The sequence below is a fragment of the Artemia franciscana genome, chromosome 6 (assembly GCF_032884065.1).
Source record: "Artemia franciscana chromosome 6, ASM3288406v1, whole genome shotgun sequence".
Lineage (NCBI taxonomy): Eukaryota > Metazoa > Arthropoda > Branchiopoda > Anostraca > Artemiidae > Artemia > Artemia franciscana.
In genome coordinates this window covers 14,768,596-14,795,204 of record NC_088868.1, presented here as the reverse complement: position 1 = coordinate 14,795,204, position 26,609 = coordinate 14,768,596, and the positions used below count along the sequence as shown (strand labels likewise).

Here is a 26,609-nt window from a genome sequence, read left to right as displayed (position 1 = left end):
ATGTAGAATAAATTTCACTTATTTTTTTAAAAAAAACGCAAGCTACTATTTTTCAATTAGAAAGTTTTCCATTCTATTTCGCCTTTTCAGAAATCTCTGGAGATGAATAACACTTCATGTAATATTATAACATCAGTTTCAAAATACAAGATAAGTCATGTTAATAAAATCTACTCGAAGCATGCACCAATTCAGGAAATTCCCCGCAAAAAATGTATGCGATACTAATCACACCTATTCTCAATTCCCATTCTATTTCATATCATCCAGGCCAATAGCTAAACTATTACAGATTACCATAATTAGAGCTTGAAGACAGAGCTAAACATATATCTGGGGGATAGTTATCTTACCCATCCAAAAAAAAAGCAGAGTAAAAAAAAACACAACGTCACGCCTGGCAGAAAAGGGCACATTCATGCGGTCATCATTTTACAGGCGAGTTATATGATTTTTTTTCAGGCTTCTTGCAGAAATGTAACTTATTAAATGAAGATAGATTAAACATAGATAGCAGAAATGTAGATAGGTTAAAGAATTCTTTAAAAGTTATGCTATTTGGGGAGCGGTGTGACGATGATTTGGCTCACAGTACACAAAGTTATATATTAAGTAATCTGAAGCTTCTGAATTATTATCATTATTATTTTTTTTTTTTTAATCAGGGTAGGTCTCCCCTGCATCCTATGATTAAACACTCGTCAACAAACACTACCAATATTTATCAAAAGAAAATATTGAATATTTATTGTTATTTCGTTTATGTGTTTTCAAGTTCGTTTTTTATATTTTTTGACAAAAAAGATTTTAAAAAGTGAGTTTTCTAAATCTTTTTTTTTTGGGGGGGGGGCAGCAAATTTCAACCTTTTTGCCAAAAAAGATTTAAAAAGTGAGTTTTCAAAATATAGCGGGGGAGGGGGGCAATTGCCACCCCTAACTCCCCCCAATAAGTGCCATTGTGTAAAGCACGAGTGTCAACCTTCTACAAAAATATAATTTCCCACTGATAAAGTTGTCTTCTCTCACAACTGATGTTGTTCTTTCGATGTGTGGGGGGAGCAAAGGCTTCGCAGCATTACTACGCCAGCAACAAGCAGATACTGGGAAGAGACGAACCCCCATCATACTTGTTGCATTATTCACCAGGCAGTTTTGTGTACAAAGGTTATAAGGTTAGATAATGTCTTGTCGCATGTTGAAAAAGTAATAAATTCAATAGAATTACGTGAGTTAAATCAGCAGCAGTTTTATACCCTCCTTAGTGAAGTAGAAAGCAAATATTCCAGAATATTTCACTTATCCGAGATCTGCTGGCTATGACGCTCTGACATACTAAAAATTCTGGGATTTAAAAGATGAAACACGCCAATTTTTAAATTCAAAAGCCGACACATGAACTGGTTAAGTGATCCATTTTGGCTGTAAGATTTTAATTTTATGGTTAATATAAAACATTTGATTGAACTAAATCTATCATTACGATGAAAGGAGCGACTTATAAGAAATATGTGGAATAAAATTACGCATTCAAATGTAAGTGGGTTTTATGCAAAAAACGTTTACAAGAAGAAAATTTGAGGAATTTTCCAATATGTAACATGCATAAATGAAGTTCAAGTAATCGCTGCATATTATTGGAAATACGCTGAAAGGCTGCGAATCTCAGTAGTGTATTTTAAGATAAATTTGAAGATTTCGAATGCTCGGATAGCAAATTAACATTATTTTCATCGGTTTCTTCAATATAGTACTAGACATATTGATATAATAACAGAAGAAATATAGATTCACTGTGATTGGGATTTAAAAGAAAAGTTCTAGGAAGTTGACGTGTGAATCTCAGAGGTAAATTTTAAGCAAAATTTTAAGATTTCGAATACACAAATAGCAAATTAGCATTATTCTTGTCAATTTCTTCAATAGATAAAGAACTAGAAGTAATGATATACTAATGAAAGTAATATAGATTCAGTGTAGTTGAGATGTGTTGATAGGATGTTGACGTGCCTGAAATTTACAGACATGACTTCAAACTTCCAAATACTAGAAAGTTAACATATGAGATTATCTCCATGTTTGAAAGTAAAGACAGGTGCGAGCAGTTATTTTGTTTATGAATGGCAGGTAAGTCTCCATTCAGGTCACAAATTTCGCCGAGTTGTTGACTAAAAACGGAGGCTAAAACAGTACTTGCTTTCCATCAAAATTACAATTTAAGGATTTCTTAGATTACTGAAAGCAAATATGATGCAAATTTACCAATAAAGAATTCCAAGATCAAGACAAAGTAGACACAGAGTTCAGAAATAGGCTGATTTTTACCAAAGTAGTTGCAAACCTGTAGTCCACTGGATCCAAACAGATGAAAACTCAGCCTCAAAATGCAGGCTATTTTTTTGTTTTCAGCTTCGAGTACTTTATCGTTTTTTTTATTTACAATTTTGCGAACATCATTTTTATTTGTAAACTTATTATTTCAAACCTTCATTCTTTTTTAATTTAAAATACCGATTTCGATACCGATATTAAAATACCGATATTTGCGATTTCGCAAAAGGCTAAACTGAGAGTATTGCACAACGACTATGAGTGATCTGAAACTCAAAACAGATGTTTAAACTTCAATTCAAAGAAAAAAAAATAGTAACCAAAATATTTGTTCTTCTTAAATAGTAAAACTAAATTGGATGAAGTGGAGTTCAGAAATTATTTGTTGTTTTTTTCTCGGAGACTTTAGTAGCACTTTTCTTATTTTTGATTTTCTTAAATGTTATGACAAAAAAAAACTTTCAAAATTTATCGGTTTTAGTCAAGTGGCGACTACACTACAGCCTTTAGGCTGACTTAATAGGGGCAAAAGCCCACTGTCATTTGCGTAAAGCCTTTTCGTTATAAGTTTGACTTATTTTCCTCATTTCAAGTTTAAAAATCGTTTCTTTCCTTAAAACAGCTTATTTTTCCATAAGTAGTCTTCCAACTTATTAAAAGAAGAGAAGGGACTAGAAGAACTTACCATCATAGTAAACAATAGCACCACAAAGTTTATCCTTCTTCAACATCGGAAATAATTCCAAAGCTCTGCTTTTACTCAGATAGTAAGAATTTTGCAGACCTTTGGATCCTGCAACCAAATCGTAAGCCTTGATACCGACCCAAAAATAAGGAACTTGCCACCAACTAAAAAGAAAAGAATAATACACAGGGAATAAACAAAAAATGAAGAATACACATTGGAATAAAGATGCAAATATTCGTAGCTGAATATGCGACTCCTTTAACGATGATCCGTGCCGAATATCGAATCAGATAACAGAAGTAACATTAATCTCGAATATTTCTTTGCCACAATAAAAATTTCAAGGCAATATTGGAATCAGAAAGGCACTAACTTAGTAATCAACAAAGTAAAAGCTTGAGAACTCGTCAAGGAATCTCTCAAGGCAAGACTCTTCTTTAAAGTTTACTTTTCTCTTTTTTAAGTTTCCCAGCTTAAATAATAGCGTCAGAAAGTGCTTGAAACTACGTTGTTACCAAGATGGGCCTAGACTTGCATAACGTTTCCTTTAAACTAAATGTCCCAAGAACCGCTCACAGTCCGGTCGTAATCTAGTCTAAGAACCTTGGATAGACTTAAGTAGCCTTTATTGGCCTCCAGCATTTACTGGCTGGACCGTTTGCTTCCTCAAGGGCTGTAATTGCTACGTAGAAAGAAAACTACCATTGTGATGTCTTGACCACCAAATAGATGTTTTTCTGAGTTTCGGAAACTCATCACCCCGCAGGGTTAGGAAGCATGGAGCCCTTTGATACAGGAAACACTTATTCAGGTAGGATGTTTTTTCCCGGTAACCTTGATCAGCATTTAAATTCTCTTAAAAATTGATAATACTACTAACCCAACCGCGTAAACTCCTTTTTCACACCTGTCTGTTTAAAGCTTCACTCTTTACTCACTTCCACGGTTCAATCCCCTTTTCATCAACTAAAGATACAGTTGCTTTAATATTCTCACTGAAGTAAATCTAATAGATTTTTTTTCCCTACGTGGATCAGTTGCGACAATTGTATTTATAAATAATGGTGGTGGTTTATTTGTTTTTAATTCCGTGTTTTTTCTTTTTATATTTGTTTCTCTTGTGCTGAGGACGCCTAGTTTGCATAGAGGCGAAATTTCCACAAGTCTTTCATCTTTTCTCTCTACTGGCTACAGTCTCGTTTGTTGTCTTTTCATTGAGTTTTACCTCTTTTTGTTGTTTCTTTTTTACCTGGTATATTGTAAAAGGATAGGACATATATTAAAACTTTTCTACCAATGTGCCTGTTAACAATTTATAAAACTGAGTACTCAAGGGGACTGACGGTTCAGACAATTCTCAACTCCTTATCTAAGAGTGGAAATCCAGTCATAGCATTATTTCCGTTCCTAAGACCACACTGTTCTTCTCTTAAAACTTTATCTGCAGCTTATTTAATTCTAAAAAACATTATCATACTAAGTAATTTGCTTCCAATAGAAACCAGGCTAACGACTCTATAATTACCGCACTCACTCTTATCACTTTTCTCATAAACTACCTCTTAAAATGTGTTATCATCATGCTATGTAGCATTAGCTAATTGCTCATCATCATGGTAAGTAATTTTCTTTTCACAGAGATCAAGATAATACCTTTGCAATTATTGCATTCACTTTATTATCCTTCTTACCAAGGGGTTTAATCAAAGTTTTCCTAAATCGGTAGATACAATTTATTTTCAAAAAAACATATCCATAATCTTTACTATCTCATCCCTAGCTTCGTAATCACTATATTCAAAAATTATTTATAACACTAACAGCAGCTGAACCCTTACCATTAATTTAGTCTTTTTGGTAAGGTTCTACAGCATGTAATTACGGCATGTAATAAGGTTCTAATTTCTACAGCATGTAATTACGTGCATCTATATACTATTAATATGAACCATATAACTAAGTAGCGAGAGAATTTTCAGCAGTTCAAACACAAAGGGAAACTAGTAAATAAGGAGGTAAAGAGATGGTATTACAACTAAAGAAAAATAATAAGGCAACTGATAGTATGATAAATGAATTATTCGAATGCAGTGGTTACCAATTTAGACACTGAAGATACTGATACTGAAAATTACGAATATGATTCCACATAAAGAGGAAGTATCGAGTAATTTTAGGAAGACTTCAATAAAACCTATTAACAAGAAATCTGACAAGAGTGAATGCATTATTCAATAAGAGGTATTAAATCAATTTCTGTAGGAATAAAATTGCTTACCAAGATGATACTTATTAGATTAAGTGATGCTGTGGATAAAGGTTTAAGGTTCAATCGGGTTTAATTAAAAAGAAGGAAATAACTAAACTTAAAGTACACTGCTCTGTGACAAAACTCACGTTGAGACCCATAAACATAAAAGATTCTTCACTAACACGCAGTACGGCTCCCACTTCACTCTTCGACACAACCACACGCCTCCTCATTATATAATTTTTTTTAATCTTAACCATAGGGTTCCTCCCTCCCTCCCCGGACATACAACCACCTCACCTGAATATACTAAAAAATCTTAAACTTCATCTAATTTAATTTATCTTTCTTTTTTTATCTTTCACTTATTGACCTTTAACTAAATATTTATTTAAATCATTTTTGAAAGACCCGAGGGAGCTCCTACATCTCAGCTCTTTTGGAAGCATCTTCCACACTTTAGCACATGCTACATCCGGGGGAAATCTGAACGTACTGCTGGAGTTAAAAGCCTTATGAGAAGAGCAGTGTGGTTTTAGGAACAGGAATTAGACAAAACTTTTATGCTTAGATTAGACCAGAAGCGTTTCAATTACTAAGTCCTTTTAGTCCTGAGTTCCATAGATTATGAATAGATCACGTTCCATATGCACCGGCAATCTGAATTTCTTAGCATACAAATAGCTGTCCATGTACAGGTCTTCCCATATAACAATTAATATAACTGGTCCAGCAAAAAAGTTATTTGCTGACCTATAAACACCTTTTTAAGGGAAATTACGTGCTGACATCATACTAGCTTTCTACAAAACCATATTTAGGGCATCCATAATGAGAACATCCCTAATTAGTGGGCTCCAACGGCTGATGTAGTTTAGCTGGAATGTTTCCAACACGGTCATTTACAACCGGCTGAATCATTTTCGTTGGATCTACTTATTCCAGTCAGAGCCAGTCCAAAGAATACGATATCAATTTGCTTAGCGAGGCACTGAAAGGAACTTTACAAGTTAATTATCAGCTGTACCCGGATGACTGCCCTATTTCAAACAGTTGGCTGTACAAAGAGTGTCACTCAGTCCCACTTTTTAAAACTATAATGGGAGAAAGGTTGAGATGGCTAAGACACGTTCTACAGATGAAGGATGACAGGTTGCAGAAGATTGTCCTTTTCGGCCAATCGTCTAGGGCCAAACAGAAAACAGGTCGTCCGCGGTTGCGGTGGGAGGATGTTAAAAAGGAAGATTTAAGGGGAATGAAAACTTCCTGGGAGGGTGTAAAGAGGGAGGCTTTGAATAGATTGGGATGGAGATGGAGTGTGTGTAGCTGTGTTGGCCTCAGGCGGCTTGGTGCTGAGGTGAATTGTTAGTAGTAGTAGTTGTTGTTGTACCATCTAGCCAAGGTGGAACGGCTAAGATGAGTTATTCTCCTCCCCATGTCACTCAGTGTAGTTACAGTCTCATGCATAGCATGGGACACACATGATATGTCACTAGGATTGCTAGAGCCCGACGAATTCAGGAGCTCGATAGCTTGCATGAAGATCCATTATCCTACATTCTTTAGAGGTATCAACCTGATTCTTAAGAGGGTTCTTTTTCTAACTATTATTGTTCTTCCTTACAAACCTTTTGGAAATCTAAAAGAATGTCCATGCCCACTGATTTACGGTCGTCAACAATGTTGAAAAAAAAAGACGTATATCATTCCTTCTGTCACCGTGTCTGGAAATATTTTCAGATAGATTCAATTTTTCAACGAGTTTAAGAAAACGAGCTGATGACCACATTTCACTATTTGTTTGTGTTTCAATAAAATTAGGGTGGAATCACCCTTTCGCATTTGTATGACTAATCATCATGTCTAGATACTGGCAAGGGAAAATTTGAAAATAAACTTACTGATACACAGGTAACATAATGGGTAAGGGATGAGACAAATGTGGTGCGATTTCTAATAAGTTAGATCTTTCATGTAGTGCTTCTTGTACCATTCGATATTGCTCTAGATCCAGTTGCATGATAGCTTTCTGTAAATACCTCACACCACCATGTAGTAGTTTTGTGCTCCTAGAACTTGTGCCACTTGAAAAATCGTCTAATTCTACCATAGCGGTTTTCAACCCTAAAATTTTAAAAGATTTTTTATTAAAAAAAAATATACACTTCAAACACATTTCTGTTTATTATAAAGTAACAAGACGGCTGTATCGACGGCTTGATCAGAATAGTTGAAAGGTTCAAAAACTATACATTTGGATATAAAATTTCCCCACAGCCCCTGAGGATAGTTTTTTTTAGTTATAAAGTTTGCCCGTTGTTTACGCATAGTATTTGCTTTTGGGAGGTATATAGACATTTTTCGGGAGGGGGGGGAGAGATTTTGTGATTGGTTTGGCTTTCCATGGAAAAAATTTTTTGCAGGGAGTGAAACTTCTGGTGTTTAACTTTCCAGGGGAAATTTTACACTGGGAGGATTTGACAGGATTCCTATATGAAATTCTATTTATTTGTCTTACTATCTCTTTGCCAACTCAATTTTGTATGTGGAGATGTTCTGGAGGAATTGTCCGAGAGAAATCTTCTGCGAATTTGGATTTCCGGGAAAAAATTTCCATGGAAGGGATTTCCAGAGTGATCGGATAAACGACAAGAAATTAGAGTATTTTTCAAATGAAACTATGCTAAGGAGATTTTTTAAGGCTGGATTGTCCGCATAAAATTTTACAGAGGGGGGAGGGGGATTTTCAACAAGGATGGAGTTGTCCGAAGGAAGTTTTTTTTGGGCGGGGATTACTTTACCTGGGAGGAATTTCCGCGAAGAAAATTATTTTATAATCTTATTTTGCTTCGCCAAAATTTTTTGGGAGTTTGAAGGGGTGGTGACCGCAATCTTATTTTTACTTAATTTATGCTTCTTTTATATTTGACTGGATTCTTGATTTTAATATCTGTTCACTTTAGTTTTTTTTTTTATGCATTCACAGTAATTTTTAAATTTGACATGATTATTAGTTTTAAGCACGTTTAACGTTTGACTGATCATATGACTTTTTGTTAATTTTTAAATTAGAGAGTGCTATTTCCTTTTCCTTGGAAAATATTTCTTGGAATTTTAATTTTTTTAATTAGTATTAAGAGACGTAATACATAGCATAAAAATAAAAAAATACTAGTTTCAATGATTCAAGCATTTTATCAAAATAGTGAATTTAAAGCTAAACAGTCAAATTTATTAGTTCTAATCTTATTTTGAACTAAGTTAGCAACCAGGAAAGGTCTTATCGAGCTCTACATACCTCGGGAAACTGAATCAAGTGCACAGCCTGCCCCAGTGGCACCACCTCCGATGACCAGGACGTCGAATTCATCTTCTTGCAAGGACTTTAATTGATCTGCACGAGAAGGCAAAGGTAATGTGGGCCTTTTATTAAAAGGATTTTTGGCTTCAGCAGAAGCTAGATTAAAACCAACCTACAAATAAAGGAAGATGAGACAAACAAATTTAGACAAAAGATGCACTACGAGCATCTCTTAATGGCAGTCCTTGGTGGGACAGGATATGTCAGACTGAATGTTTGACAAGAACAAGGCGTTGTTCCACCCAATAACAGAAATTCTTGGATCAAGATTGTTGATCAACAACCACTGCGCTTTGGTGAGTCGATCTTTCCATCTACAAAGCGTTTCAGGGGTCCAAAAAAACTGCTGATTGACGATTGCTGGTGAAATTGGCTCACATATGATGAATGGTCACACATGGGCACCAATTATGGGGGTAAGGGAGGGGAGCTCCAGCCCCCCTGGCTGAAAGACGCTGCCTTATATTTTTATATTTTTGTTTTGAGATTTCTATTATACAACTAGACCCCAACACCATACCAATAAAGGAAGGTCGGCGGCGGCAGGGGCAAAAAGTATTAGCAGCGGCGCGCTGCTGGTGCGATCATTGTTGACCGCAAACATTTATGACCAAATCCCAAATCCCAGCTTTACGATCAAAAGACCAAATCCCAGCTTTAATTTACATCAGACTTGGGCCTATTCACGAGTTAGAAACTTTGCGAATCCCTGCCAGGACGCTGGTCTTTTTCGTTATTCATCAAGAGAAGTAGAAATCTGGTAGAAACGAAAAGGCTGTGGCATTTCAGAACCCTTACATAATAGTTGAAATATCTAACAACTATGTATTCCTAACAGAATGAATTATCAAAATTAATAGTATTTTTTTTTCATCGAGCAACCGTCACCATCGAGAACAACTATCACCATTTACATCACAGCTGGACTGGAAAGAAAATCTTTCCACTTAACTTTCATACTATCAAAAATCCAGAAGGGATTTAGAAGGTATATCCCCTTTCAATCCAGATTGTTTTGATAATGAAGATGTGTGCTCTTAAATACAGACCAACCAAATGTATTTTAGCCCATGGAGCTGATGGCAAATGGCCAAGCTCATCAGAGGTCCTAACTCCAGCCCCATTCCTACCAACACCGCCATCCTCCCATCCTCTCATCCAATGCTTTCAGTAACCCCTGTGATTTTACAGCCACATCTGAACAAGTGCAACCACAACCCAGCACCACCAAGAAAACAAAATCCTTCAAGGAAGAAAGGAGGGGAGAACAAAAGTGCTCACTTATACATCAGTGAATGCCAAGATTGAAGCTGACTTTGCAACAAGGAAGGCAAAGAAGAGGTGGAAAAGAAAAAATTGAAGCAACAAAAGCAAGAAAAACAAAGAAGCAGGCTTTAAAGAGATTTAGTGAGAAGATAGCACTGAGGGTGAAAATGAAACTGAAAAGGTTGAGACATTGATTGTTGATGACAACTCAGACAGTTCTCTTGGGTAAGATAATGGAAAGGAAAGTGAACTCACTTTTGATTTGGGTTGCAGTTGGCAACTTTTTAAAAGTCATCTATGAGGGCCATTAGGGAGAAGGCAGAACCTACTGCAGATGTCAGCGTGACGACTATAAGTGGTGGGATAGGTAACGTGTGAAAGTGGCTGGAACAGCCAGATCATATCTACTACATGAAAGAGGATTTATGGTAAAAACCCCCAGTACTTGGACGGTGTGAGATCTTGGAAAAATGTTTTAAAATGTATCTTCCCTAAACAAGAACAACGGGTTCTTAATCTTGGACCTGATGCAGATAGTTGGGATTGGCTGACTACAATCTTATAGACAAGCCTATTTAAATATGATTACTCTTTTTCACCATTGTATATGGGGGAATTATTCAAACTAATGAAATACTTATTAAGAAAATTTTGACAGTATTAGTAGAAAAAATTAATTTTCCAGGTGGTATAATAGATATAACTAATGATATGGTGATTAAGGAGACCTGCATTTACAGTTTCCTTCCCATTCATTTTGTTGATGTCTGAAATAGGTTCCCGTCCTGCAAATACACACCTCCCAGTCTGCTCCTAGTTATTACACCACCAGCGGTTCTACGACAAAAAAGGAAACACAATAATTGTCCTCGATGTTAAATTCCGAATTTAACAGTTAGGAACTTGAGAATTTTCAGAACCTGCCGTTTCACGTAACGCTGCTATGACAAGGAACCAAAACCTCATTTATAAACCCCTGCCTATGACACGGCCTCTAGAAACATTAATTCTTTGATATACCAAGGTGTCCTGAAATAGAGAGGTCATTGAATCTCAAGTTCCTCCTTGGAATTTAATCTGGTGTCTGTTCGAAAGACAATCGTCTATTCAGTGTATGTGCTACAAGAACTAGTGCTGAATAAAAACTCACCGTGGAAGCACAAGGAACTTTTGCAAACTATTTGTGTGCGCACTTGTTCGTTTAATTTTGAAAACCACACTTGATTTCTAAGCAGGAAAACTGAAATCCTTAACCAAACGAAAAAAGAAAAGCTCCAAGTTTGCGGTTGACGTAATAAAGAATTGGCTAAAATTGATTCAATGTCAGCGGAACACCGCCACCTCTACCGGCGTTGGCGCGTCGGCGGCGTTACGACACTTCTGTGGAAGTCGAACGCGCCTCTCGTTGGAGGCGTTCAATGCATGCACCGGTGCGGCGCCGGGGTCTATGAACAACATTAGAAATGCAGATTAGACCAGGTAAGCCCCCCCCCCCGTAAAATTCAGCTTATGGGCACCCATATGGTCACACGATCAAATAATGAATTATAACTAACTATGAAAATACAATTATTTAATTCAAATTCTCTTACTCTCCAGCCTCTTATTGTATTATTATAGTCACCTTGGTAAAAATTACTTCAAAATTTACCTATTTCAGAGATAATTATTAAACAGAAACCCTGCATCAAATATTGCAAACAAACCAAGGAAAGACAAGTTGGAAGAATCATTTTATATATATATATATATATATATATATATATATATATATATATATATATATATATATATATATATATATATATATATATATATATATATATATCCCACGATGCAACAAGATTTTGCCACTTGCAACCTTAACTCGCAAAAGGATGGCAGAAAAAACCCTCGAATTTCAATGCAAGGTCATGTGAAACACAGTGTCATACAGACATCTAACAGCAAGAGTACAGAATTCGGCACTTGTTGGTTATTGGCACAGTACAGGGAGTATATCCTTATGCTGTGATTCTTGGAATCACACTCTGTAAGGCAAAACCTGTTTGCCTGTACTTGTCTGTTATTCGAAACACACCCAAGAAGTGAAGTTGGGTGAATCCTATTTGTTAAGGATTAACCATCAGGGAAACTGGTTTCTGTCTTACAACTAGTGCACAGCGTAATTCTTAAGCGTGTTTCCAGTAACCGACAAGTACACAGAATTCCCATCATTGTAATATTTGGGTCTGAAAGAAAGGGGAAAGTATCAATAGATTACTAAACCCTGTACTTAACCACGCAAAGGTCTAATCAATTTTTTTCTTCGAATCCTCTCTCGCTCAGAAAACCCAGTAGTGAAATATTCATACCCCCTCCCCTAATGAAAAGTACCTTAAATTCCAATTTAAATCATTATAATTTTAATTTAATTTTAAAAATTGATGTGCATTAAATAATTCCATAAATATTCTGCAAGAGTGGAAACATTTAAATACGTCATAATGAATTAAGCGTCATGGCCAGATCACCTAGATACAAAACAAGAAACGTGAAAGGGTTTCGTAATGTCCATGGCTCGTACTCGTGGACATTTTCCAGATCTTCCACAGATTACCTCTAGCCAAGATACTCTTTTATTTTCAGTTGTAGAAATTGAAACATTTGCTTCCGAGTCTACAGTTTCTCCGATAAAATTTCTTATTAATGACGAAAAATTTATTCCAGTAATGAATCCGTGACATTTTGGTAACGATAAAAAGAAGCATGATACAACTTTATTATCATGGGAGAATGTTTAAATCATTATCGATAGTTTAGGGTAAATAAATATTGGGCAATGAGGTAATAAATGATGTTTATGGACAAATTCAAAATTTCAATAGCTGTAAAAGAACTGACACAAGATCAGTTCCACTCCTTGACTTGGATTTAGCTTTTACTTGGATTCATCCTCTCATTTTCTCATCAGCATCAAAAGTTAATTAACTTTTAAGCCGTAATTTTACAATCTATGACCAAGAAAGCTCAACTTCACTGAAATAATATTAATGTCGAAAGTCATAAAACAGTCATAAAAAGAAAAAAAAAGAAAGTCATAAAAGAAAAACCAACAAGGAATAAATCACGCACTATGATTTGAAAATACATGTTGACCCCTCACATTTTCGTGAATCGATGCCCATGGGGCTTGTGGGAGTTAGATCACATGGCCACCTTGAGCTTAAATAGGTTTAACTGGTTAATTTATTAACAAGTTCATTCTAAAAAAAATTTTCCAGACAGAATTCCCACGTGGGAAACACTTAAGGCGAAGACATACAGACACAAATTTATGCACAACGCTGAATGAAATTTTAATACTCTAGTCTTTTTAAATAGCTCAGCAAGAAAAGAAATTAAGAATGTTTTGCTTTGTCCAACATATCAACTATAAAACCGTTCAATAGATAAACTGAATTCCACAGACACAAAGGCGCAACGAAACGGTGCTTCTTGATGCAAGAGGATTCAACTCATTTGAAGGGGGAATAGACTCCAGATTTTTCAAAAATCTCCCCCTAGAAGAATTGTAACCTAAAAATATACATTTTCCTCTTTTCGATCTCCAACCTAAAAATGGCCGAAAACCTTTCTGCGCCTAATTATGTAACTATAAGGATCATGGTTCTAAATCGTGCTTAATCGTAGGATAGATATTACGAACAAAAGGGGGCTCTAAGAGGCTATCTGCTTAAAAGGCGCTTCAGTTTAAAACTGCTTGATTTTCGTACATTTGGGCTTTTTTCCCTTAAATGAGAACCCTTGAAAGGTTCAATGGTTGGGTTAAAAGGGTGAAAGGTTCCACTCCAACTATTGCGAGCAAAACAATAAATCTAGTTTTACTTACGTGGTGGTTGCTAGAGACACTTGATATAGCATAGACTGCTCCACCAGCAGCAGCTGCAGCAATAAGGGCTTTCTTGTACCTTGACATTATGTGACTGCTTAAAACAGCTTCAATATGAAAGTTTTTCTACCTGCAAAAAAAAAAAAAATTACTTTAAGAGCTATGATCAAACAGTTGGTGGTAATGAACTGTAAGTAATGAGCGACACGGCTCAATAGTAACTGAAACTCACAAAAAAAGTTTTGATAATAAAATATGGATCAAATGAATTGAATGATTATGCTGATTCCAAATATTTAAAAAATGATAACACCCCATAAAGTCTCGAGCTCTTAATGAAATCACACCATCAGGTTCAGCAAATCAGAGAACCCTACTGTAGAATTTTCAAGCTCCTATAAACAACAACGTGGAATTTTACATTTTTTTTTTACCAAAGAAAGATCTCAGATCCGTGTTTACTTGTTTTGTTTTTTTATTATTATGATTGTTATTATTTGGGCTGATCGAATCAAACCAGCGATTCTATAGAATCGAGAGAGGGCTCATTTGATCGGAAATCGAAAGTCCTAGGGCCCTCTTTAAGCTATTAAAAAGATTAAAGGGCTACTAGCCCCCCTCCAACGCTTCTTTTTTCCCCAAAGTAGTCGGGTCAATATTTTAGATATCCACTTTATTCAGCATAGGTGAAAGGTCCAATAAGTCTGCCTTTGGGGATAACATGACCCCCACAGCCCCTGGAGAAAAAGATGTAAGTTATGAAATTTGCACATTGTTTACGTGCAGTATTTGTTATTGGGAAGTATACAGACATTTTTTGTGGGAAAGGGGGTAATTTTTGCTTGTGGAGATTTTCCAGTGAGAATTTTCAATTGAGATGGAAGTTTCCGGGGTTGAACTTTCCAGGAAAAATTTTACACTGGGAGAATTTGCCAGAATTACTGCTTAAAATTCTTTTTATTAGTCTCACTTTGCCTTTGCCGACTCACTTTGACATGTGAGGATGCACCAGGGAAATTTCCGGCGGGTTCGGAATTTTCCAAAAGAATTGTCTCCGGGGGTGGGGGAATTCCGCGGCAGAAAACTCTCCTCTGGAAGAATTTTCCACCGGAGCAACTTTTCAATGAGGACAAAGGATTTCCGGCACAATTTGAAAAACGGTCAAAAACTAAGCATATCAAATGAATGTATGCTAAGGAGAATAGTTAAGACAGAATCGGTAAGAAATTTTCCGTTAGACATTTTCAGCGAAGATGGAATTGTCCGGGGGGAGTGTATTTTATTTTACGTGGGAATAACTTTATTCGGAGGATTTTTTCGTGGAGGGAAGCTCGATTTCCCGGCATTATTTGAAAATCAAATAGAAATTATTAAAAAAAAATCAACTGACAAAAGGAGCAATATTAAAACTTACAACAAACATAAATTATTCTATATATAAGGGGGTTGATCCCTCCTCAATACCTCACTCCTTACGCTAAAATTTGACTTTTTGTCCCAATTCTTGAGAGCAACTTCTGAAACACAAGGACCAATTAATTAGAATATGAAACACTTTTAAAGTGTTATGATGGGAAGAGTGAGGTAATGAGGAGGGGTCAACCTCCTCATATACGGAACAATTTCTGTTTTTTTCAAGTTTTAATGTCGTTCCTAACTTGCAGTTGAATTTTTTTTTTTATTTAATATTAAGATAAATCCATGCGGGCTCAGTAGTTAGCATCAAATCTAAAAGACAGGAAAATAAAGAAAAGTAAAGGAAAAACATTAACTCAGAAAAGAGGAGAAAAATTAAGCTGAAGCTTCAAAGTTAAAGCTGGGATTAAAATTAAGAATCATAATTTCTTGCAAAAATCCCATAGCCGACCAAAAAACTGCAAGATAAACGGTATTAGAAGTAAAATCCATTGGAGTGATAATTCAGCAAAAAAAAGATAAAATTTCCTTTCGAATTGTTTTAAAGTTATTTTCTAAAAAAAAAGGGCTACTGATTCAGCCATTTGATTGCATTAATTTGAAAAGAGGAATCTACTCCATTTTGATCTAATGCTATTTTCCTATCTTAACAATGTTCAATATCTTTCTCAGGAATTGTTATTTTTTAATGAGAAATTCCATATTTATACTCTTAAACATGGCCAAAAATATGTACGAAGTATTTTTTTCCAAAAATACCATTGGTAATTAAATAAAAAATAAACTGTCACACGCACTCGAATTTGTAAAAAGCTCTATTTCAAGACGATAGAAACAAATGAAAATATGAATGGCATATAGTTTGAAACAGCTTAATTATCTGAATTAAACCTACGAACCGGATTTTATTTATGTCATCTGATTCCTTCAAAAACTTGCGTTTTAGTTTTTTTTTTTTTTTTTTTAAGTGGCCTCTGTTGAAGTGACAAGCTTTATTTTTGTTCAGAATACGGCTTATAAAACCAACAATCCTCAGGGGAAGTTTAATAGTTTTAAAGAAGATATTGACTTTTTTTTATTAAATAAGAAAGTATTATATGTCTCCTTTGTTTTTTCTATGGCTACGTCCGATTTTGTCGAACCCTTTATCTAACGCAACTTTGACAAACATGGTGGTTCAATTTGACATGCGGAAGTCTAATGGGGTTTGTTTTATTACGGCCTGACTTGACTGCTTCGTTGACAGCTATAAAGACACATAAAGATGATAATCTTTATAGAGATTAAATAAATAAAAAGTTTTTTTTAACTGAAAGTTAGGAGCGAGATTAAAACTTAAAACGAACAGAAATTACTTCGTAAATGAAAGGGGCTGCTCCCTCCTAAACGCCTCGCTCTTTACGCTTAAGTTTGACTCTTTCTCTAAACTCTACTTTTTGAAACAGTAAAAAGCTTTAGCGTAAAGAGCGGGGCGTTGAGGAGGGAATAGCCCCTTTCCTATACGGAGTAATTTCTTTTCATTTTAAGTTTTAATGTCGCTCCTTAATTTCAGTAAGAAAAACTTGTTTTTATGGCACTTGGTATTAACCAAGTGATATATAGCAGTCGCCAATTCTGTCGGTCTGTCTGTCGGTCCCGGTTTTGCTACTTTAGGCACTTCCAGGTAAGCTAGGACGATGAAATTTGGTAGGTGTATCAGGGACCGGACCAGATTAAATTAGAAATAGTCGTTTTGCCGATTTGACCATCTGGGGGGGGGGGGATTGGGGGCCCGGTTAATTCGCAAAAAATAGAAAAAATGAAGTATTTTTAACTTATCAGCGGGTGATTGGATCTTAATGAAATTTGATGTTTGGAATGATATTGGGTCTCTGAGCTCTTATTTTAAATCCCGACCGGATCTGATGACAGTGGGGGGAGTTGGAGGGGGAAAACCTAAAGTCCCGGTTTTGCTACTTTAGGTACTTCCAGGTAAGCTAGGACGATGAAATTTGGCAAGCGTATCAGGGACCGGACCAGATTAAATTAGAAATAGTCGTTTTCCCGATTTGACCATCTGGGGGGGGGAGTAGGGGCCGGTTAATTCGGAAAAAATAGAAAAAATGAAGTATTTTTAACTTATGAGCGGGTGATTGGATCTTAATGAAATTTGATGTTTGGAATGATATTGTATCTCAGAGCTCTTATTTTAAATCCCGACTGGGTCTGATGACATTGGGGGGAGTTGGAGGGGGGAAACCTAAAATCTTGGAAAACACTTAGAGTAGAGGGATCGGGATGAAACTTGATGGGAAAAATAAGCGCAAGTCCCAGATACATGATTGACATAATCGGAACTGATTTGCTCTCTTTGGGCTAGTTGGGGGGGGGGAGTAATTCTAAAAAATTAGAAAAATGAGGTATTTTCAACTTACGAACGGGTGATCGGATCTCAATGAAATTTGATGTTTAGAAGGATATCGTGTCTTAGAGCTCTTATTTTAAATCCCGACCGGATCTGGTGATGGGGGCGGGGAGTTGGGAGGGGGAAACCAAAAACTTGGAAAACACTTAGAGTGGAGGGATCGGGATGAAACATGGTAGGAAAAATAAACACAAGTCCTAGATAGATGATTGACATAAACGGAACGGATCCGCTCTCTTTTGGGTAGTTGGGGGGGGGGGGGGTATTTCTGAAAAAAATAAAAAAAATGAGGTATTTTTAACTTACGAACGGGTGATTGGATCTCCATGAAATTTGATTTTTAGAAGGATATCGTGTCTCAAAGCTCTTATTTTAAATCCTGACCGGATCTGGTGACATTGGGGGAAGTTTGGGGTGGGGAGACCTAAAATGATGGGAAACGCTTAGATTGGAGGGATTGGGATGAAACTTGGTTGGAAAAATAAGCAGAAGTCTTGCATACGTGATTTACATAATTGGAACGGATCCGCTCAATTGCGGGGGGGGGGGGGTAATTCTGAAAAATAAGAAAAATGACGTATTTTTAACTTACGAAGGAGTGATCGGATCTTCATGAAACTTCATATTTAGAAGGACCTCGTAACTCCGATATCTTATTTTAAATCTCAACCGGATCAAGCGTAATTGGGGGGGGGGCAGTTGGGGGGACCGGAAATCTTAGAAAATACTTAAAGCGGTGAGATCAGGATGAAACTGGATGGGAAGAATAGAAACCTGTCTAAGATACGTGACTGACATAACTGGACCGGATCTGCTCTCTTTGGTGGAATTGGGGGGGGGTAATTTTGAAAATTGAGGTATTTGTAACTTACGAAAGGGTGACCAGATCTTAATGAAATTTGATATTTAGAAGGATCTTGTGCTTTAAAGTTCTAATTTCAAATTCCGACCAGATCCTGTGACATTCGGGGGAGTTGGAGGGGGGAACCGGAATTCTTGAAAAACATGAAAATTGGAGTATTTATATCTTACGAATAGATGATCGGATCGTAATGAAATTTGATTTTTAGAAGGAATTCATGTCTCAGAGCTCTTATTTCAAATCCCGACCAGATCTTTTGACATTGTGGGGATTTGGAGGGGGAAATCTTGGAAAAACACTTGGAGTGTAGGAATCGGGATGAAGCTTGGTGGATAGAATAAACAAATGTCCTTGATACGTGATTGACAGAATCGTACTGGATTCGCTCTCTTTGGGGGAGTTGGGGGGAGGGGTTCAGTGATTTGGCGAGTTCGGTGCTTCTGGGCGTGCTAGGGCGATGAAAATTGGTAGGCGTGTCAGGGAGCTGCACAATTTGACTTGATAAAGTCGTTTTCCCAGATTCGACCATCTGGGGGGCAAAAGGGAGAGGAAAAATTAGAAAAAATTAGGTATTTATAACTTACGAGTGGGTGATCGGATCTTAATGAATTTTGATATTTAGAAGGACTTTGTGACTCAGAGCTCTTATTTTAAATCTTGACCGGCATTAAGCCTCTTATTTTCCTTTTTAAATCAATCTATTGATTTATAGAATTTTGTTAGAGCTCATACCATATGATCTCTTGGCTCTTAGCTCTTCTCGCCTCGTCACAAGTGCCATATGAGCTCTTAGCTCTTGTTTTTATGTTTAATTTCTAAACGTTTTTGAATTAATGCATGTTTTGATTTTGGCTCTCCGCACATGAATAACTAAAACAAAATTTGCATATTAATTTATTTTTACTTTTCTACTTTTTAAAACAGTAAAAAAAACTTGAGCGTAAAGAGCGGGGCGTTGAGGAGGGGTGAACCCCCTCATATACGTAATAAAAACATGCGAATACATGAGTTTGTTACGTAAGCTAATTCGTAAGTTACGTATATCTTTTACTAGTAAAAACGTCTGTAAAAAATTAAAAGTTCTAGTTGCCTTTTTAAGTAACCAAAAAATTGAAGGGCAACTAGGCCTCCTCCCCCGCTACTTTTTGTCTCAAACTCATTCGATCAAAACTAAGAGGAAGCCATTTAGCCAAAAAATAAATTTGCAAGTTTAATTTTAATTATTCATACGCGGAGATCCAAAATCAAAACATGCATTAATTCAAAAACGTTCAGAAATTAAATAAAAAACAAGTTTTTTTTTAACTGAAAGTAAGGAGCGACATTAAACGTAGTAAAGATTTTACGTAGTAAAAGATATACGTAACTTACGAATTAGCTTACGTAACAAACTCATGTATTCGCATGTTTTTATTACGTATATGAGGGGGTTCACCCCCTCGTCAGTACCTCGCTCTTTACACTAAAGCTTAAATTTTGTCACAATTCCATAAGAATGACCCATGAATCACAAAGGTCGTAAAATAAATAGTTAAAATTACTAAACATACTTTAGCGTACAGAGCGAGGTATTAGGAGGAGGTGAACCCCTCATATCCGTAATAATTTCTGTTTGTTGTAAGTTTTAATGCTGCTCCTTATTTTCACTTGAAAACACTTTTTATATTTAATTTTTCATTGTTTTTTTTCAATAATGCTACAAAATCCTGCGCTCCCTTCATGAGAATTTTCTTCCCCGATGACAAATTCCTCCATGAAAAGTTCCCTCCGCATATCCCCCTCTTCTCAACCCTTCCCCCAACCAAAAATCCCCCTGAAAACATCTGTACACTTCCCAATAACCATTACTATATGTAAGCACTGGTCAAAGTTTGTAACTTGTAGCCCCTCCCATGGGGACTGTGGGAGAGTAAGTTGTCCCTAAAGATATAGTTACAAGGTTTTCGACTATGCTGAATAAAATGGCTATCTCAGAATTTTGATCCGGTGAATTTGGGAAAGTAATTAGCGTGCGAGGGGGCCTAGGTGCCCTCCAGTTTTTTGGTCACTTAAGAAGGACACAAGAACTTTTCATTTCCATTAGAATGAGCCCTCTCGTAACAATCTAGGACCAATGGGTCAATACGATCACCCTTGAAAAAAAAAAAAAAAAAAAAAAACACGCATCCGTGATCTGCCTTCTGGCAAAAATATAAAATTCCACATTTTTGTAGATAGGAACTTGAAACTTCTACAGTAGGTTTCTCTGATACGCTGAATCTGATGAAGTGATTTTCGTTAAGATTCTATGACTTTCTGGGGATGTTTCCCCCTATTTTCTAAAACAAAGCAAATTTTCTCAGGCTCGCAACTTTAGATTGGTAAGACTAAACTTGGTAAAACTTTTATATTTGAAATCAGCATTAAAATGCGATTCTTTTGATGTAGCTATTGGTATCAAAATTCTGTTTTTTAGAGTTTTGGTTACTATTGAGCCAGGTCGCTCCTTACTACAGTTCTTTACCACGAACTGTTTGATCTAATAGATCTAATAGAAGAGAGCCGACGTTTAACCTCCTTTCCTACTGCTGGTTGGTCTCCAATCACTTAAGACTCATAAAAAACGACTAGAACTCTTAGTTTCTGATGTAAAAAGCACCCTCCAAAGTTTCTACGACCATAAAGTTGAAGAAGAGGTAGTCCCCCTTTTATATGAAATGCTCATTTTAGGGTCAAATGTTACACTTTATTTTTATAATAACAGCGTAGAATAGAAATATTCCCAGAAATAGTGAGGGATTAAATATCAATTCCACATTTTTGATGTGTTTTTTAAAGGTTCTTCAAAACATACGGACATTTTTCGCGGTTTTTTTCCTGTAGGGGGAGGGGAAAATGTTTAGGGGAATTTCTCTTGGGGAGAAAATTTTTGCGAATAATTTTCTTTCAGCGGGGATCAATTTATCTAACAAGATTTGTCCGTGGTAAAATGTGGGTACTGTCCACAAGGATACTCAAGGTGACATATCCCTTCCTGTTGCACAAAAATATTTCTGTTGTTTATTTTAATCCATTATATGAAGTGATTTGCTTCATAATGCAGGGATATAGTAAGATACCAAAGGTAAGGTTTGGTAAATATCAAAAAGAGAACGTTTCAATTGCTTTATTTTCAAAGCCTCACTGAGCCTTCAGATGAAAACTAAACGAGTTTTGGGACTTATTTCAATTCTTCTTAGTTCCCACGTATACATTCAGTCTACGACTTTATTATTAGTTTTAAGGCGGGGGGGGGGGGTAGCAGTGATGAATTAAAATAAATACCAGAAACATTTTGTGCAATAAGAAGGGAGTTATCACCCTGCAGTACCTTTGTGGACACTAACCACATTTTTCCAAGGAAAAATTTTACCGGAAAATTTGATCCCCGCAAAGAGGAAGAAAAAAATAAATAGAATTTTGTAGAAGAAATTTCAAGAGTAATTCAGGGTTTCCCCATTTGGAAAATTCCTCCTTATAATCCCCCCCAGCAGAAAAATCTCCCGCGAAAATTGTCCGTATGCTTCCCAATAACAGAATATACAATTGACAAATTACAAAATAAAAAAAAACTTAAACTTCTATAATAGGGTTTTCTGATAGTTTCGAAGGGAGGTGATATCTCAAAGTTTGCATTTTAATGCCAAAACATCCCAGCTCTCACTGAGCCTTCAGATAAATTAAATTAAAAAAGCTTTTTCAACTAAAAGTAAGGAGCGAGCTCTCATTGAGCTTTCAAATAAATACAGAATGAGTTCTAAGGGAGAGACAAGAAGAGATCGGGGATAAAAAATGATGTACAATCCCCAGGGCCATAAACAGGGCTTTTGCTTTTTGGCGGAGCATAAAAAAGAGACTTTAAAACACGCATCAAAACTTTGAAACTGGTCTTTAATCCCTTTTGGTTTATTGGAATGCTTCTGGTCTACGCTGTTATTACAAAGTAAAGAATAGCATTAAACCCAAAAATGAGCAGAATTTATTCCGTATAGAAGAGAGACTGCCCCTTCCTCGTCCTCGCCCCCAAATCATGGTCGTAGAAACCTCGGAGAGAGATTCATTTCATCAGAAATTGAGAGCTCTAGTCTTTTTTGTGATGCGAAAGTGATTGGAGAGCAGTCAACCACAAAGAGTATTTACTGGGAAGGGGGTTCGAGGGGTGTAAACACCTAGACCTATACCTGGTTTTGTTTTTTAATCACTGATTTGTCATCCATCGTCGATTGTAAAATTCAATCCCCAAAGAGGAATTTTTTCTTGACAAAAAAAATATAACATTCCTTAAAAGTGCTCTCAAAATAGGCCGTTTCTGCTTGAAACCAATTTTATTCTCTAATTCCCGTAACTGAATCGATATTGTTACTTTAAACTGTAATACATATTTAAGTCGAGGCTCTCTATTTCTGAGCCAAAACATAACTTAACACAACTTGACACAACTTTTTATTTTATTTGAGAAAAAGCAATTTATGCAAGATAAAGCTACGTTACTTTGTCTAAAAAAAAATATTGCTCATTATATGCTTTCCATGTGTCAAACATTTCGTAGTAACGAACTGTAGTAAGGAGCGACCCAGATCAATAGTAACCGAAACTTTAAAAAATGGAATTTTGATACCAATAGTTACATCGAAAGAATCGCATTTTAAGCTGATTATATATATAAGTTTCATCAAGTTTGGTATTACCCATCAAAAGTTACGAGCCTGAGAAAATTTGCCTTATTTTAGAAATAGGGGGAAACACCCCCTAAAAGTCATAGAATCTTAACGAAAATCACACCATCCCATTCAGAGAATCAGAGAATCCTTCTGTAGAAGTTTCAAGCTCCTATCTATAAAAGTGTGGAATTTTTTATTTTTCGCCAGAAGGCAGATCACGGAAGCGTGTTAATTAGTTTGTTTGTTTTTTCCCCAGGGGTGATCGTACCGACCCAGTGGCCCTAGAATGTTGAGAGAGGGCTCATTCTAACGGAAATGAAAAGTTCTAGTGCCTTTTTTAGATGACTAAAAAATTGGAATGCACCTAGGCCCCCCCCTCCACGCTAAGTATTTTCCCAAAGTCACCAGATCAAAATTCTGAGATAGCCATTTTATTCAGCATAGTCGAAAAACCTTAGAACTATGTCTTTAGTGACGACTTACTCCCCCACAGCCCCCGTGGGAGGGGCTACAAGTTATAAACTTTGGTCAGTGCTTACATATAGTAATGGTTATTGGGAAGCGTACAGACGTTTTCAGGGGATTTTTTGGTTGGGGGCAGGGGCTGAGAAGAGAGAGATATGTTGGGGGAACTTTCCATGGATGAATTTGTCATGGGAGAAGAAAATTTCCATGAAGGGAGCGCATGATTTTCTAGCATTATTAAAAAAAAAACAATGAAAAAATAAATATGAAAAAGTTTTTACAACTGAAAGTAAGGAGCAGCATTAAAACTTAAAACAAACAGAAATTATTACTCGTATGAGGGGTTCACCTACTCCTAATACCTCGCTCTTTACGCTAAAGTATTTTTATCAATTTCAACTATTTATTCTACGGCCTTTGTGATTCAGGGGTCATTCTTAAGAAATTGGTACAAAATTTTAGCTTTAGTGTAAAGAGCGAGGTACTTACGAGGGGGTGAGCCTCCTCATACACGTAATAAAAACATGTGAATACGGAAGTTCGTTACGTAAGCTAATTAGTAAGTTACGTATATCTTTTACTAATAAAAACGTTCGTAAAAAATTAAGTTATAGTTGCCTTTTTAAGTAACCAAAACATTGGAGGGCAACTAGGCCTCCTTCCCTGCTCCTTTTTTTCAATATTATTCGATCAAAACAATGAGAAAGCCATTTAGCCAAAAATAATAAATATACAAATTTCGTTTTAATTATTCATCCACGGAGAGCCAAAATCAAAACATGCATTAATTCAAAAACGTTCAGAAATAAGATAAAAAAAACAGGGTTTTTTTAAACTGAAAGTAAGGAGCGACATTAAAACTTAAAACGAACAGAAATTACTTCGTATATGAAAGGGGCTGCTCCCTCAACGTCCCGCTCTTTACGCTAAAGTTTTTTGCTGTTTTAAATTATAGGGTTGAGAGAAAGAGTCAAACTTTAGCGTAAAGAGCGGAGCGAGCAGCCCCTTTCATATACGAAGTAAAATCTGTTTATTTTAAGTTTTAATGTTGCTCATTACTTTCAGTTAAAAAAAACTTGTTTTTTTTTATTTTGCATTTGAAAAAAAGCAATATATGCAAGACAAAGCCAAGTTATTTTGCCTAAAAAAGTAATGCCTATACGCTTAACATGTGCCAAACAGTTCGTGGTAATGAACTGTAGTAAGAAGCGACCCGGATGAATGATAACCGAAACTTTAAAAAGTGGAGTTACCAATAGTTACATCAAAAGAATTGCATTTTTTAGGGCTGATTTTAAATATATAAGTTTCATCAAGTTTAGTCTTACCCACCAAAAGTTACGAGCCTGAGAAAATTTGCCTTATTTTAGAAAATGGGGGGTAACACCCCCTAAAAAAACACTCCCTAGGTTTTTTATTGTTTTAAAAAGTAGAGCTGTGAGAAAGAGTCAAACTTTAGCGTATAGAGCAGGGCTTTGAGGAGGGAACAACCCCTTTCATATAGCCTTTCAAAGCTACGCTATTTTGTCCAAAAAAGTAATGCCTATTATATGCTTTCCATGTGCCAAACAGTTCGTGGTAACGAACTGAAGTAAGGAGCCACCCGGATCAATAGTAACCGAAACTTTAAAAGTGGAATTTTGATACCAATAGTTACATCAAAAGAATTGCACTTTTAGGCTGATTTTAAATATATAAGTTTCATTAAGTTTAGTCTTACCCATCAAAAGTTACGAGCCTGAGAAAATTTGACTTACTTTAGAAAATAGGGGGAGACACCCCTTAAACGAAAACAATCCCCAAGTTTTTATTGTTTTAAAAAGTAGAGTAGTGAGAAAGAGTCAAACTTTGGCGTAAAGAGGGGGCGTTGAGGACAAGACAACCCGTATCATATAAGGAATAATTTATGTCTGTTTTAAGTTTTAATGTCGATCCTTACTTGCAGTCAAAAAAAACTTCATTTTTTATTTAATCTGATGGTATGATCCATTTTATTCAGTCACCGAGTGATAACCGCATCAACACTTAAATAATAAGTGAGAAACTACGTTTCTGCTTTGCATAAGTGTAATTTTAGAAAGGGTAGAGGAGGCGTCGACCAAATTTCCACTCTTAGATTAATAATTGAGAAGTGCCTGGGTCGTCAAACCCTTTTTCTCCATTGTTGTCAAAATTCCAATGTTTAGAGTGACAGTTACTATTGGGCTGAGGTGCTCCTCACTTACAGTTCCGTTACCACAAACCGTTTGATGATTGTATTGGACAGATATATATTTCATGAATGTTTTCCTTTACATTGGATTAACCTAACCCAGTACCATTATACTAGGCTTAGACTTTAGGCTATATTTGAGAGAGTAAAGCTTTTTCTTTGAATTAACAATAGTATGCATCTTTTAAAAGTAGCAAAATAAATTGTGAGTTGATAAAACCAGCGCTTATAATAAATAATGTATGTATAATAAATTCATACAGGTGCCATTGTTTTTCCATGAAAGACATTCAACTTTCTCTCTAAACAAAATTGTAATATTTACAGTATTGATGGTGCAGCAAAGGGTAACAAAATCTATATTTGCCCCCTTTGAGAAAAAGTCTAGATCCAGCTCTGATGTGAAGTTAAAAACTCACAATTCAAATATTAAATCTATTACTTCAAAATAATATTTTATAAAGAAATTGATTATTTCCAAATGCATATTACCTTGACTTAAAAATTGTATGGCCCAATGCTCAATATGTATATTGTCTTATTCAGTAGGATTATATCCTATAGCCTTCCTTCAATAAACATGATGAAAAAGAAACTAATTTATACCATGCTTCAGTTGAAAAAAATGTAAAACAAATTTTTTTTTAAATATTATTAAACTTCAAAAAATTATAGCACTAAAAAGCTAAATAAAAAAGGGAACCACAATTTTGCTGATGCAGCAGGAAGTCCTCAGACACTAAAGCCAACTCAAGGTCCCCCTTATTTGAATCATTATTTGGTTCATCATCTTCGTGGGCAGCTCT

At 35.9% G+C, this 26,609-nt stretch overlaps 1 protein-coding gene across 1 annotated transcript in view; it reads right to left on the bottom strand.

Annotated features, from left to right (window-relative positions):
* LOC136028089 (glycerol-3-phosphate dehydrogenase, mitochondrial-like) overlaps nucleotides 1–26,609 on the bottom strand; it is an 83,777-nt gene that overhangs the window by 41,176 nt on the left and 15,992 nt on the right. The window contains exons 2-5 of the mRNA XM_065705707.1: nucleotides 13,766–13,895; nucleotides 8,566–8,740; nucleotides 7,169–7,391; nucleotides 3,014–3,177 (exon numbers count right to left, since the gene is read on the bottom strand). Of these exons, the coding sequence (XP_065561779.1) occupies nucleotides 3,014–3,177; nucleotides 7,169–7,391; nucleotides 8,566–8,740; nucleotides 13,766–13,852 (649 nt within the window). The 5' untranslated portion in view covers nucleotides 13,853–13,895. The remainder of the gene's footprint in view (nucleotides 1–3,013; nucleotides 3,178–7,168; nucleotides 7,392–8,565; nucleotides 8,741–13,765; nucleotides 13,896–26,609) is intronic.